Source organism: Equus przewalskii, chromosome 18 (genome assembly GCF_037783145.1).
Source record: "Equus przewalskii isolate Varuska chromosome 18, EquPr2, whole genome shotgun sequence".
Lineage (NCBI taxonomy): Eukaryota > Metazoa > Chordata > Mammalia > Perissodactyla > Equidae > Equus > Equus przewalskii.
This window is the reverse complement of record NC_091848.1, coordinates 39,032,179-39,047,919: the sequence shown is the minus strand read 5'-3', so window position 1 is coordinate 39,047,919 and position 15,741 is coordinate 39,032,179. Positions and strand designations below refer to the sequence as shown.

The following is a 15,741-nucleotide window of genomic DNA, read 5'->3' as shown; positions in this document are numbered from 1 at the left end:
CATTAAGTGGTGTCAGCTTTGGCCCAACAGATAATGCCCAGGCTCTGAAACTACTGACATCACTGCAAGGGAGGCAGAGAGCAGTTGGAGCAAGCATGAGATTCATCTAGTGAACACCTGCTGTGTGCTTCAGCAACTGAATACATTTGCACCTCATTGTCATAAGGCACTAACTTTCTAATTAGTTACTAATTAGCACTGAGGTTTTAAACATAAAAGAGTTCCTATAAATCAAGAAGAAAAGGCCAAAGACCAAAGTTAAAAGCAGGTAAAAGAAATGTACAGACAGCACATGGAACAGGAAATATTCTCTCTTACACATTTGAAAAGATGCTCTTACTCATAATAAAAGAAATGCATTCTAAAATTACAGTGAGAACCACTGCACACCCATTAGGAAGGATTCTATAGAATTAAAAAAACAGAAAATAGCAAGTGTTGGCAAGAATGTGGAGAAATTGAAACTCTTATGCACTGTTAATGGGAATGTAAAATGGTGCAGCTGCTATGCAAAACAGTATGGCAGTGCCTCAAAAAATTAAAAATAGAATCACCATATGATCCACTTCTAAGTATATACCCAAAAGAAATGAAAGCAGGGTCTTGAAGAGAGAATTTATGCATTCACGTTCATAGTATTATCCACTATAGCCAAAAGGTGGACATAATTCAAATGTCTATCAACAGGTGAATGGATAAACAAAATGTGGCATATACATACAGTGGAATATTATTCAACCTTAAAAAGGAAGGAAATTCTGACACAAGTGCTACAACATGGGTGAATCTTGAATACCTTATGCTAAGTGAAATAAGCCAGACACAAAAATACAAACACTGTATGATTCCACTTATATGAGGTACCTAGAGTGGTCAAATTCATGGAGACAGAAGGTGGAATGGTGCTTTCCAGGGGCTGGGGGGAGGGAGAATAGGGAGCTACGTTTAATGGATATAGAGTTTCAATTCTGCGAGATGAAAGGAGTTCTGGAGATGGGTTGCGGTGGTGTTTGCACAACAATGTGAATATATTTAATACCACTGTACACTTAAAAAATGAGTAAGATGGTAAGTTTTATGTCATGTGTATTTTACCACAACAAAAAAAATTTTTTTAAATTACAATGAGGTGTCACTTTAACCTTCCCTGTTGGTAGAGATCACAAGTTAGAAAACATGCTATGTTGGCAAAAACTACATGAAAATAAGTATGCTCATGTTATGTTGGTGGAAGCATAAACATGTAATCTTAGGGGAGAACAATCTTTCAATATCTGTGAAGATTAAAACCTCAATTACTCTTTGACCCTTTGGTCAAGAGATTTTACTTCTAGAAAGATAGCTTATTACCACATATGTGACTTGGCATATGATGAAGGTTTTTCATTGTAGCAAAAGATTAGAAACAACCTAAATTTCCATTGATATGGGCTGGTGAAATAAATTATTGCCATCCAACAGTATACAACAGAATAATGTGCAACTGTTAGAACAAGAATACTCAGTACATGCTGATACAGAACAATATCTAACGTAGTGGTAAGTGTGCAAAACTGTGTATTGTATGCCACAATTTGTCTTTAAAAATAAAATGAAAAGGGGCCGGCCCAGTGGCCTAGCGGTTAAGTTCGTATGCTCCACTTTGGCGGCCCAGGGTTCGCCGTTCAGATCCCAGGTGTGCACATGTGCACCGCTTATCAAGCCATGCTGTTACAGATGTCCCATATATAAAAAATGGAGGAAGATGGGCACAAATGTTAGCTCAGAGCTAATCTTCCTCAAAAAAATAAATAAATAAAATGAAAAAAGAATATGAGTCTGTGTTTTCATTTTTTTTGCCTAAAATAACTGCCAGTAGAGGCAAGAAACCATTAACAGGTAACATGGTCACTCCAGTTATGACTATGGGGGAAAAATAGATAGCTAGGGGACAGGATTGGGAGATTTGCTTTCTACTATTGATCACCTTTACCTTTTAAATTTAGCACCATGCGCAAGTACAATCTATTCAAAAACTTTTAACTGAAAAAAGAGAGGTTATAGTCTAGAAAGGAAGAAACATAACAGATACATTTAGCCCAAAGCCCTGTGCTGGGTGCTCAGGGAGCAGAGAGGAAGGGTGTCTGGGACAGCCCAAAAGGATCAGGGATGGCTTCTAGACAAGCAACTCCAAGGAAGAAATTTCTGTTGTTCATCAGGAAGAGTTGTGCATCTTCTCTTGAGCTGTGGTTTGTTTTGATCTGATGGACAGATCTGTAAATTAATCCACCAGTTAGGTTTTCCTTTTCACTTTGGCTGTTAAAAAGCTACAAGCCAAACTTGTGAGCCACACCATGCGAGGTGGGCAGATTGTCTATGGTAAGCATCTAGCACTGGCCTTGTACTTGGCTCCGCTTTATCTTCCTGCATTTGGTTTGCTTTCCACCTGTTTCCAGTGTCGGTCATCTTTCCTTGTTCTGTGCTTCCCTGTAAGCCTCTCTACAGCCTTTTTGGTCTAAGTTGGGGTAAGTGGGTGAGTGAAGAAAGAGGGAGGGAGGGAGGGGAGGAAAGAGAGGATAGAGGTTGGAAAGCAATGCCTGTCATTTTCCATGGCTCCCTCTTGTAGATTAAGTGAATACTCTGGGGCAGTGGTTCTCAAAGCAGAGTTCTTAGATCAGCACCATCATCAACACCTGTGGGTTTGTAAGCTGTGTGTTTCACCCAGCCTACTAAGTAAGAATCTCTGTGGACAAGGCCCGGAAAACTGCTCTAACACGCTCTCCCAGGCGATTTTGATGCACATTAAAGTTGGAGAACCACAGGGAAAGCAAAGGAAAGTTGATTTCTAAACATGAATACTCTCCATTTGCACCATCATACCCATCGTATTGATCAAGATAAGTAACGCAAACTACTGCAATAAACTATCCCCAAAATTTCATTCGCTTAACACAATAAAAGTTTACATTTTGCTCATGTCACAGTCCAGTGTGGATCACTGTCGGGTGGAGACAGCTGTTTTATTAATTGGTTCGGCACACCAGCTTCCTTTCATACTGAGACTTTGCCATCCTCTAGGCCCTTGGACTCCTCCTCTGGATCCTCTGCGTCCAAGGAGACAGGGGAGGGAGGAAAGAGAGAGGAGGCTTTAGCGGCAGGTCTGGAAGCAACACTGGTCTTTCCTGCCCACAATTCCATTGGCTGGAACTCAATCTCATGGCCCATCTAACTGCAGGGGAGGCTGGGAAATACAGTGTTCCTGTGGAGGTAGGAGGAAAAGGAACCGTCTTTCATGAACACATAGCATGGTCCCTGCCACTCCCACAGACCTAAGGGAATCCCAGACTCCACTTGCCGTGTTTGGTTTTTGGTTTCATTTTCTAATCAAGTTTTATCTTTTCTTTTTTAACTCTAGCACTATGGGACTGAGCAACACTCTCTTTGTGATGACCTTCCTGCTCTCTGGTAAGAAACTTTTGGCTTTGTAAAGTCCTAGAATTCTTCCACTGTTTCTCAATGAGTCTGACCACTGCAAGCCTGGGCCGGAGACACAGTGGGTTTTACTCACTTCCTATCCAGTGTTGCACAATACCATATGCACAAAAGACTTTCCTGGAGAAGAAGGAAGCATCCTGATTGAGAACAGGTATCTCAGCTGATGGCAGGCCCAGCCTGGGATGGAGCCCTGCCCTTCTGTGCATCCTCCTCCTCTGCCATCTCACACCCCTGGTACTGGATGCACCAAGTAGGGTAGGTGGGCCTGTCCAGTGACACCCGGGGAGCCAGGGAAGGTCCCTGCTCTGACATCTCTGAAGCTTAACTCTTTTGTTCCACACATAGTCTCTTCTGGCCTTCTGTGTCCTCATTTCTGGCATTCTCAGGCTTTTAGGAAACAACTCTTGGGCTAAGGAGCATTGGTTTCCATGTTGCCTACCTTCTCCCTCTTGCTCCACTGCCTTCCCCACCAGCCCAGATCCGTAGGTCATAGTTGCCCCTGCTTACCCGGGAGGATCAAGGAACCCAGCCCTGCTGCCACCCACTTCAGTGGCCTTCAGCTAGTTACATCAGCTGATTTACCATGAAGCTAATGAAGCTGAGCCTCAGAATTCCTCACTTGCACAAGCTCTTCCCAAAGATCCCCAAGACTCCATGAGGAGCCCGAGCAGTGAGGTCACACGTCTTATGCTTTGGTAAAATTTCCTAAGTGAGTTATTTTAACCACAATAAATTAAGACCACTGTCTCTTTCCACGGCAACTTTTCTATCACATTCTCCTCCAGTTAGGTGGCATTGTAGGCAAAATGTAGGCATTTTGCATTTGAATTCTGTATATTTTTTCCTTGAAGAGCCCCTCCCCTTACCCCAAAGGCATTTTTGCAGTGTCAGGCCTCACAAAACTCCCATCTTCCCTGTTTGCTTCTCCTCTCTGAGTTTCAGTTTCTTTGTCTGTAAACCGGGTTGGCCGAGGTTCCTGTCACACGTCCTGTGACTGGGTGTCTTTAGTTTCTCCTGTCCCACCCCTTCCTGGTTCTCATTTTCCCCCACCCTCAGCACGGAGAGGGATGCCCCCCAGTCCTGGTGTGGGGCAGACAGGGAGAGGAGCTGAACCTGCAGTTTGACCACAGAGGCACACAGGCTGCCCCCGAGTAGCTGGCCTGGCCATGAGCTCACCTCCTCCAGATGACCACAAACCAGGCCCTTGGCCACTGTCCTCATGTTACCGAAACCAAAGTGAGTTCCCTCCTGGGGAGTTAAATCATACTCTCTACCAGAAGTAGTTGTCTCACAAAATAAGGCATATTTGCAGCAAATAAGGGACCCTGAAGAATCATTTCCAGAGTCATGGCGTCCCCAAACAAAGGAAAGTAGAGACCTCTTATTTCAGGTGGGGAATGAATATTCAAATGGGAGAGGTGGGTATTTGATTGCACAGGCTCAGCTGGAAAACACGCTTCCACTGCAGGTTATGGTCATGAGGCCTAAGCTCCTCCTGGAGAGATCTTAGCATTAAAAATAAGGCAAAAGTCATAGGCGTAGCTCTTGTAATGAGGCTTGGTCTGGTTCAGGATGGTTGGTGACTGCATCTCCTTACCATAACAAAAGGAAAAAAACAATTTGGAAGAACAGTTAAACGCTTCCAAACCCACCTTTGAGTTCCTGGGGCAACTAGTCAGTGACACTCATGCCTGCTGTGGGAGTCCAGGAGCCAGGCATCTAGGCAGAGAGGCTCCCTCACATTGGTGCTGGCCCAGACAGGCCCTTTGTGATTTCTGTTTTCTGCTTAGCACCTTGGAGCTTGTTGAGTCCATGACTGTGAGGTCTATCGATGTGTCAACTGATCACCTCACTGACTCGGGTCATAACAGCAGCTTCCACCTCCTGGGCCCAATGACCTGCTACTTTAGCTCTTGGGGAGGTAGAAGGTATGTGAGGGCAAGAGCAAGGGAGAAACGAAGTAAGACCAGGCTCTGGAGAAATGATCCAGCAGGAACTCCTTCCCATTCCACTTATTTTATTTATTTGACAAATACATAGATGTAGCACTTCCCTTGTACCAGGTCCTGTTCTAAGAATTCTATAAATATTAGCTCATTTAAATATCACAATAACTCTCTGCTTTAGGTCTTGTTACGATTCCCCATTTTACAGTCGTGGAAATTAAAGACCAGAGAGGTGAAGTAATTTGCCGAAGACCGACATAGCCAATAAGTGGCAGAGCTTGGCTTCACGCCCAGCGGTGTAGATTCAGCATCTGGTCGCTTAACCTTGACATTATGCTGCTTCTCCTAATTCTTGCTAGTGAACAATTCATAAATGGTAGGATTTGCTCCTTGAGGAACCAAACAACTTTGGTGGATAATGTGGCTTGTGCTTCAGCCAAGCTCACGAGCTCCCCACCAGCATGCCTTCCACCTCCCCGCGGTGGACCCCTCAGCTGTCCCTAAAGCTTGGGCCCCGATCCTTCTCATCACAATGACCACCCTGGCTCTTAACACTTGGAAGAGAAGGAAAAAAATAATTGCCGAAAAACGAATTTTCAGAAAAGTCTGAACTAAAGTACCATTTTCCCCCAAACTTTCTGACTCTGCACGCTGAAAGTGAGAAGAAAGCCGAGAAAGCCTATCAAGACTGTGTCCAGGTGTCACTTTCACCCTCGCTTTGCCTTTGAAACAGCTTGGACACTTCTTAGCTTCTGAAAGGAGAGTTATCAATATTGAAACCTTAAAAATAACTCCCCCAAAATGGTAACTGTTTAAGTTTTACAGTGGTGAGAGAACAAGTGACTAGGTTTTTGGCAGTACAAAGTTCAACTAGGATAGGAAAATGGGGACACCTGATTAGAAGATGACATTGTCAACACTTCACACATGATTAAAAACAAGAACAGCAGCAACACAGATTCCATTCTTTTAAAGATGGAAAAGAATCAATGGGCATTTGTACCTGTCTTTCTTCTCAGGACACATGTCTGATTACTGGGCTGGTCAGCAGTGACCTGGCCATAGGCAGGCATCCAAAAGGAGAAAGGAGATGGATTGGCCAAGATAATCCACATCAAAATGCAGCCCTGAATAATTTATTTGATGGCAAAGATAGAACAGTACAGTGAAATAATTCTGTTGTTTTCCTTTTTCCCCCATATCTTTTGTGTCCTCCCCTAGTTATAGAAATTAGACATTATAGTTGCTGCCCCTGCCATTGAGGTAAAAATTGTATGAGAGTTTAACATTGAAAATGATGGGAGGGGCAGCCGTGACCTTGCAGAATTAGATTACAATTTGAGCTTTGTATTTATAAAGCTAAAGGAATTTCTAAGTGCCACTTGCAGAGGCACCTCTAACTATCAAGCTCTGTGTGTGGCTACCGAGTACCTCTGTAACACTTGAAAGCTGGAGCCAGAGTGGTATTTGGAAAATCAGTAGTTCACACAGCAGGAGGAAGTTTCTTTCTAATTTGACCTTTTTTTTTTTTTTTTTTGGTGAGGAAGATTGTTGCTGGCTGACATCTGTGCCAATCTTCCTCCATTTTGCATTTGGGACGCACCATGGCTTGATGAGTGGTGTGTAGGTCCACACCTGGGATCCGAACCCACAAACCCCGGGCCACCGAAGCGAAGCATACAAACTTAACCACTAAGCCACTGGGCCAGCCCCTAATTTGACTTTTGATAGTTGCTCTCTTATTGTCTGGGGGTTCTCTGGGTCCTAGGACTTTCCATTTCTCTTGAACAATACCTCTGGTTCAGTTAATGTACTGAGAGTGTAGTCGGGCATCTTTCTCCACTTCAAGACTTACATAAAGTTGGCTCAAACCCTCATTCCACATCCTATGGAAAGATCCACTGTTTCCTCCCAGATTTTTACAGGTTCTCACATGGGTGGTTGCACAGGGATTATGTTTCCACGGTTGCTTTGACTTCCCATTTCCTACTGCTATTGAGGGTAGTCACTAAAATCACCACCTGGAGGTGACAGTTCAGACCTAATTCCCAAACTCCCAAAGAATTGTCTTGGAGCCCAATAGTTCTCCCAGTGGAGCCACTCTTCTGTGTTAAGCTACTATTTCAGAGTCTTTTGAAATACATGTATGACAGCCAGTAGGGAATATCTTACCCCTGAAGTAATTGATCATTTTAGTAGAGTGTTTAGTCAGTTTCAGAGAGAATGGGCAAGTTCATTTAATGACAAGTTAGTTTAGTGGAAGTCAGTCACTGAATAGGGTAAGTGTAGGCTTGTTTGGGAGCAAGAGTGAAATAGGTAGGGAATGTAGAGGCTCCAATGGCAGACAGACTCCTCTGGGAAGGAGCAAGAGTTTGAGAGGCCGTAGCTTAGTTTTCCTTTGTGAGGAGATCTTAATACCATTTTCAGAATATGCAACTGGGGATTTTGTCCTCCTGAACACTGTTGAGATTTACAGAAACAGAAACACTTGTAACCCTTTCTTTATAGCCAAGATTTTACCTCTAGAGCTGATCTGTTCCACAGAACTGCCTGCTCTTACATTTCCAGGCCACAGGGACCTCAAAATCACAAGAATACATTTAACACCCTCTAAGAGTATTTACCCATTCTTGGTTTCATTTTCACCTTCTTTCATTCCTTCTTCCTACAGACATCTCTATTGAAAAGGACTCAACTCCCTCTACTATTTAAAAATCACTTTTCTAGTCCTTACTACGAAGTAACAGACAAGAGAGTAAAAATAGTTATATATAGTTGTGATCACAACATATATGCAAATCTCTGAATATGTTTTATTCAATGTTGTTTTATACATGCTTTCTAAAATTTCTAAACGCTTTTCATTTTTATAATTTTTGAAACTGTATTAGTCCATTGAATTAAAATGTTATAATTTGCTTTCTTTTTCTTTTTTGTGTTATATTCGTTTAGAAGTTATTGCTCCATTGTCTTCTTTGGTTTGTGGTAGCTAAGGAGCTTTCAGTCTCATTGTCATTATTTTGTAGATATTCATTCTGCATTTTTTAAAGAATGAGGATAATTGATTTTATTCTTCTTCTTTGTAAGTTTGGAAAAAACATTTCATGCTTTATGTTTAGCAGCTTCACCACAATGTTTCTAGGTGCAGATCTATTTTTATTTATTCATTTATTTGTGTGGAAGATTGGCCCTGAGCTAACATCTGTTGCCAATCTTCCTCTTTTTGCTTGAGGAAGATTGTCCCTGAGCTAACATCTGTGCCAGTTTTCCTCTATTTTGTATGTGGGAGACCGCGACAGCATGGCTTGATGAATGGTGTATAGGTCTGCGCCCCGGATCCAACCCCGCAAACCCCTGGCCGCCAAAGCAGAGCACACAAACTTAATCACTAAGCCACCAGGCCGGCCCCATAGGTGTGGATTTATTTTTGTTTATCTTGCCTGGTACTTAGAATGCACTTTTGATCTGAGGTCTCATGTCTTTATCAATTTTGGATATTCATGACCTTTATCTCTCCAAATATTGTTTAGCTACCACTTACTCCATTCTCTTCTTCTAGAAACTACTAGAGCTTCTCAGACTAACTCTTCATGACCTTTAACCTCTTCTACATTTTTAATTCTCTCTCTCTCTGTGCAGCACACGAGTCAAGGGTCGGGTGGATCAGTACAGACATGGAGATCTTCTCTTTATTGACGGGGCCCTTAACAAAAGGCTCCAACAGTTTTATGGGCACTAGTGTAGGGGTAGAGGAGAAGGATGCAGGGGAAGGACTAGGAGTAGAAATACTGAGTCAACATGGGGAAAAGCGTCTCCAAGCTTCTCCCTCCTCCCCACCATGAGGCCTCAGCGGGGGCACCTGAAGACCTCTTTCCAAGGTCTCAAATAAGTAAACCTAGGAACAAAGACACCTGAGCTACTAATGTAAATATGCAAAAGAGCAAGACTTGCTGGAGGCACTAGAGTCCTTGACTGCAACTCCCCTGAGAGACTGCCACGCACGGGCTGTGCACCAAGTCTGGTGTCGGGAATGCAGCTTTTCCCCGTAAGCCTGCCAGGTAAAGCCTTTGTAATTGCCCAGGGTCAGGCCTGAAAAATCACACATAAGTTTTAACCAGGAGCCAGATTCCTCAGAAGATAACCAAACATACCATATCATGTCAGGTCATGATAAGTACTATGTTAAAAAATAAGTCAGAGTAAGAAATAGAGAGTGATAAAGATGCTGTCTTCAATAGGTTACTCAGAGACATCTCCCAGGAGGGTAGCTATAGGAAGATGAGAGATCCGTAAGAAGTAAAGAAATAACTATGAGACTGTCTGGATGAAGAGCCTTCCAGGAAGAGGAATCAACATGAGCAAAGGCCTTGAGACACAGTGTGCCTGGTTTTTTGGAGGAATAGCAAGGAAGCCAGTGTGGCTGGGGCAGAGTAGATGATGGAAAGAGTTCTGAAAAATCCCAAGGACCAGATTACATAAGACCTTGCAGGCCATGGGAAGGATTTTGGATATAGTTCTCAGTGTGAGAGGAAAGGGTTTGGATATAATTTTCACTGTGGTGGGAAGTCATCAGAGACTTTCAAAAAGGAGAATTATGTCATCTGAGATATTTTTTAAGGATCATTTGAACTTGAGCAGCTAGACTTGAAGGTAAGGAAGGAAATAGGGATATGGTTAGGAGGCAATTGAGATTAGCCAATCAAGAGGTAATGGAGCTTGGCCTGGGGTAGTATCTGCGGATACAGTGAGAAGTGTTGCAATTCATAATATATCCCAGTGAAGTGGAAGAATTGACGGAGTGGTGGTAGGAGAAGGAATGAAATGAAAAGACAGGGGGCAGTGGTCACCAGGTGAGATGCTTGATGTTGAGAGTTTTCAGGAAGTACAGTGGTGACAGTCTGGTCTGGGATCTGATCCAGGGAGGAGACGGCTGGAGTAGAGTGGATGACAAGATCACTAGAGAGGAGAAGGACATGAAAGTGAGATACTGAACACTGTGTTCATGAGGCTAAAGTCACCTAGACAGGGGCAGTGACGGAGAAGATGGTAGCAGCAAGCCAAGTACTCAGTGAATAAGGGGGCACATAGGAGGAGGATGGACAACAGCACAACAAGGGGTAGTGGGTAGTGTTGTCTGATGGTTTGTACGTCAAAGAAGCTGGGTTTTTTTTGACATATAATGATGTGTTTTACATTTTACACTTACATTTTACTTTATATGATGTTTTATATATTTTAATAGATATTTCATATGACATATAGTAGATGCTATATATTTTCTGACAGATATATAATATATAAATATACATAATTATATATATAATTTATATAAATAATAGAATACATGGTATGCATGAAATCAAAGCAAAGTTAGTCTTAACAGAAATATCATCTAGGCCATGAAAACTCCTCGAGAACCATGTGTGCCCTATAACAGAGACTGTCTCTTTAGCAACTGTGAAAGAAACAAATATTCAATGACATTTGTTAAAGCACAGTAAGGAAGACATTATTAAAGAGGCAGGGGTGCTACTGAGATAGGCATAGGGACCTCTGCAAAGGGATTTTACAGTGAGGGAGAGATATTGGGCTCAACTCCAAATGCAGCACCGGCAGGTGAGAATTTATAGTCAAGGAGCAGGGTGGGGGGTCAGTGGACGGAAAACTACTAAGAGGAAACATTAGGGGTAAGTGGGGTTCTGGCTAAACTGACCTAATAGGATTCTTGCTGAAGACGGGCCAGGGTGATCAGACATCACCTGGGAGATGCTGGAGGATGAGGAACCCGATCAGATATTTCAGGGTGATCAGATGGTGAGGGTGGGGGATTCTGGTTAAACTAACTTAGCAGGGTTCTTGCTAAAACTGGATTTTACAAGGAAGTGCATAGATGGGCCTAGGAGAAGGTCAGGAGCCTGACTAAATTTTCGTCAAGCAAAGAAACTTTGTCATAACCTAAAAGAGAGTGTCCCCAAGATCTCTTGATAATACAAAATTCTTTTTCTCCGCTTGCCCCTTTTCTTTGCTTCCTACTGGCTCCTCACCCTTCTCTTACACATGAGAGTTCAGCTCTGGCTGTGGGAGTTCTAGAGCTCTTCAGCCGCATCTGTGCAGATCCTCCCTTGGGTGTTTTCCACACATGATTCAGATGACTACTGACAGCAGCGAGTGGGGGAACCATCACTGAGACAGAGGACAGGAAGGTTTGAAAGGGAGGAGGAGAGTATCTGTTGCTATCTAAATAGCGGTATTCAGCAGGCAGTTGGACATGGAGATCTCAAATTCTAGTGAAAGTTATTGGCTGGAGATAAACCTCTGTGAATTACTAGCTTATACTTGGCAGTTGAATGCAGGAGGATGGAGGAGAAAAACCAGAGAGTGTGGAGAGCAAAGAGAAGATCAAGAGTAGGCACTCAAGGTAATCACCGTTTAAGGAGTGATCAGAGAAAACTGACCAGGAGGTCAGAGATATGGAAAGAACAGTTTCAAGCAGGGGAGATGGCCAACAAGGTGACATTCAACAGAGTGGTCCAATAAGATGAGGTCTGAAAGAGCTCTGCATGTGGCAGTAGTGGGAAGCCAGTGCCCACCTTTGCCCAAGAAGTTTCATCAGAGAGGTGGGGGACAGAGGCTGGGGGTGGAGGCAGAAATTCCTCCTTACCCTTTCAGGGAGTGTGACTGTAAGAGAAAGAGAAACTAAAAGCAGTAGGAGAGGGTACTGCTGAAGTAACTGCTGTGAGGAAGGGAGAGGGTAGTAAGCAGAGTCAGCAGCCCAGAGGCCAAGTTAAGTGGGACAGGAGACATTGATTTGTAATGTCACCAGTCTGAAAATTGAATAATTTCCTCCAGGAGTGCTCAAGCATTCAGTTGTAAGAACAGAGATGTAGATCAAAAGTAAAGTGTTCTTGGGATGAATTCTGCACAGAGGGTCAAGTTTATTGAATTTGCTGGCAAGAGAATGATTGAAAAGTTATGCTGTCACTGTGCTATCCAGTGAGATAGCCGCTAACCACTTGTGGTTATTTAAATTCAAATTAAATAAGATTAAAAATTCAGTTTCTCAGTCACTCTAACGACATATCAAGTGCTCAGTATGGACTGATGAGTACCATATTGGTCAGCACAGATATAGAACATTTCCATCATTGCAGAGAGTTCTTTTGGAAAGCACTGCACCATAGGGTCTAGAATAGATAGAGCTGAGGTCTTGCTGACATCAAAGAACAGATATAGGAGGAGTAATGAAGAGCAAATCTTGGAGGAAGATATCTTGTGGACAGAGATAGGAACATTGAGGTTTAAGATTCTAGGGGCAGAGCTGTTCTTGGTGATAAAGGTCAGGGTTATGTCATGGGAGAGGGGCTGCTGAAACAGCCTGTCGATGAAGATCTTTGAAGTGGAAAAGATCAAAGAACTTTGAGGCGATGTTGTTGGTGAACTCATCCATGCTGGAGTCTCCGAAATTGATAGCAATAATTGGTTGGAAAGAAAGGCCTTGCATCTACTGCCAAAATCCTCAGTGTGCAAGGAAGTAGTGACAAATGATTGGTAGCTAACAGCAATGAGAGAGGGGGCCACCTCAAAAGGGAAAAGGTGTTGCTCAAGGTCTCCATGAAGTGTGATGAAACAAGCAATAGTTGAGGACAAGTGGCGTTCTTTGAGTAGGAGCAGATCTCAAGGAAAGCACAACCTTGGGGGAAATATTTGATGAAGAGGTTGAAGACATGGAAGAGTTTATTACAATGGAATGAGGCTCCAGAGGGCCTAGTAAAGCTTTAGAGGAAGTTTAGTAAAAGAAGGAAAATTCATGAGTACAGATAAGCATAGTAACATGAGGAAGAGACGATCTTTGAATACAGTCATTCACCACTTAATGACAGAGATATGTTCTGAGAATTGTGCCATTAGGTAATTTCATCATTGTGCAAACATCAAAGAGTGTACTTACACAGACCTAGATGGTATAGCCTACTACACACCCTGGCTATGTGGTACTCATTTTATGGGACCACTGTCACATATGCAGTCCATCATTGACTGAAACATTGTTATGCAGCACAGAACTGCATATAAGAGACACATTTGAGGTAGTGGCAGGGAAGACTGAAGTCCCAGGTGGGGTCCGAGACCTCAAAAGGTTAGAAGACTATAGTTTCTGTGAAACATTCAAGCAGTATATTGCTGAGGAAGTCCTCGCCTTTTTTTTTTTTTTTTTTTTGGTGAGGAAGATTAGCCCTGAGCTAACATCTGTTGCCCATCTTCCTCTTTTTGCTTGAGGAAGATTGTTGCTGAGTTAACATCTGTGCCAGACCTCCTCTATTTTGTATGTGGGATGCTGCTACAGCATGGCTTGATGAGCAGTGTGTAGGTCTCTGCCTGGATCTGGGATGCTGCCACAGCATGGCTGATGAGCAGTGTGTAGGTCCGCACCCAGGATCCAAACTGGTGAACCCCAGGCTGCTGAAGCAGAGTGGGTGAACCTAAACCATTATGCCATCGGGCCGGCCCCACCATCATATATTTTTGAAACAAACTCCTCCAGCTGATTAGGGAAGTGTCTAGATGGATCATTGAGTGCCTAGCTCCTGATATCATCATATTAACCATTTTCAACTAGACCCAGACCATTTCTATTACCCAAGTGCTGGGGAAAGGAGAGAATCTCAATGCTTACGCACCAATGAAGTCCCACTGAGTCCAGCAGCCGGGTGCCTAAGGTCTGCGGTCATAACAGGGGAGGCTGAAGCCACTTAGGGAAAATAGACCTTGAGCTAAATCTTCCCCATAGCGTCAGAGAGGGGATCAGCATGCGTAGCTCTGAGTGATATCATGGAAGCCAGTGGTTGGTGAGGAGCTATGCAATATAAATTGTGAAATACTTTCAGTTCCACTTAGAACAGGCATCAGAGTGATTTCCTCCCTAGGGTGAGGAGAAAGGGTTTGGGTGGGATGAATGGAAACAAAGTTTTCCGGTCATTAGCTTCTCTGTCCTACTCTGGAGACAGAGGGAGAGATCCTCTGTTGCAGCTTCTCACCTGGAGCTCTTGTGAAAATGTAGATCCTCCCATGATAGGGCTGGGATTGGGCCAGAGATTCTGCATTTCTGACCAACCCCTAGGGGATGCTGATGCCTTTAGAACACAGACCACACTTTCAGTTGGTAGGTAAGAAGGGGAGCAGTTAGATGGATGGAAGAAAAAACCCTTATAATCTTCGGGAGGGGAGCCTGGGGTGTATAAGTTGGACCAGTATGTGAGTGGAGCGAGAGGGTGGGAAGGAGACAAGGGATCAACAAGATAGAAAAAGCCAAAGGCAAAGTCATTTCCAGGCCGAGAAGGCACAACTAACCACAGAGTAATAACATAACGTTGACCGTTAACTGGCAGAATTTTCAACTATATGTTTGGTTTCTCCATTAGGTTATCTGCCCTATATCATATGGCAAATTAGTCATAAAACTAGAATGAGTTTCCCCAGGGCTAGCTGCTAGAAGCTTTTACAGTAGGTGGCACTGTTACGTTATCATTCAGAGTTTAGCAAAGGCATAGCAAGAGCCCCAGGGTTGCCTTGTAAGGTCATTAGTGAATGCAGTGAAGCTTCCTAAGGTCCCCCTTTCACTGTTCCAGGTACCCAGGTAGATTTCCCACTGCCCTCCAATATGGGAATGCATCCTGTACAGATGCTGCATTTTATACTTTCAAGTGTTTTACAGGGTTCTAGTGAGCATAATGTAACAATCAGTGATTCAAACTTGTGCCAACACTCACTGATGCATGGAGTCCTCGTCCCCTAAAGTTCAAGACCGCTACCAACCCGCTTGATTATATGTTCTCACTGGGCCACTCTGCACACAGTTCAATTTTGCCAAGTGCATCTCACTATTTGTCCATCTACTCCCTCTTAGAGGAGAAACCCATGGATTAGATCAATTTAATTTCTCCTACCGCCCCTCAAAGAACACCTCAAATGAAACCCCTCTCACCTCTCTCACCAGCCTACTTCCCCTTTTCTCCTTAATGTCAACATCCTTTACTGAAGTCCTGAATGATGAAGCTTTGTTTAGAACCCACCGTCACTTCCTCCCCAAGGTGGCGTCTAACTTCACATTAACTAAGAAACAGCATTTCCACCCTCACCCTGCACTTCTCACCATGACTACTTGTTTTCTTGGCCAAGAATCAAGTAATTCTGTGACCCAGAATAGGTCCTACAAAAACCCTATAATCAATCACATTTAAGGAGTTTGGTGGCCCAAATCCCTTCCACAAATTCCAATATGCCCTCAAGGATGAAAGCTTTTCTCTGAACTCTCCCAGCATGT

The 15,741-nt window shown here is 43.4% G+C and overlaps 1 protein-coding gene across 12 annotated transcripts in view; it reads left to right on the top strand.

Annotated features, from left to right (window-relative positions):
- Nucleotides 1-15,741, top strand: part of CD86 (CD86 molecule) — a 63,135-nt gene that overhangs the window by 29,331 nt on the left and 18,063 nt on the right. For all 12 annotated transcript variants that reach the window (XM_070582623.1, XM_008516197.2, XM_070582621.1 and 9 more), the window contains one exon: nucleotides 3,395-3,444. In XM_070582623.1, the coding sequence (XP_070438724.1) occupies nucleotides 3,395-3,444 (50 nt within the window). The remainder of the gene's footprint in view (nucleotides 1-3,394; nucleotides 3,445-15,741) is intronic.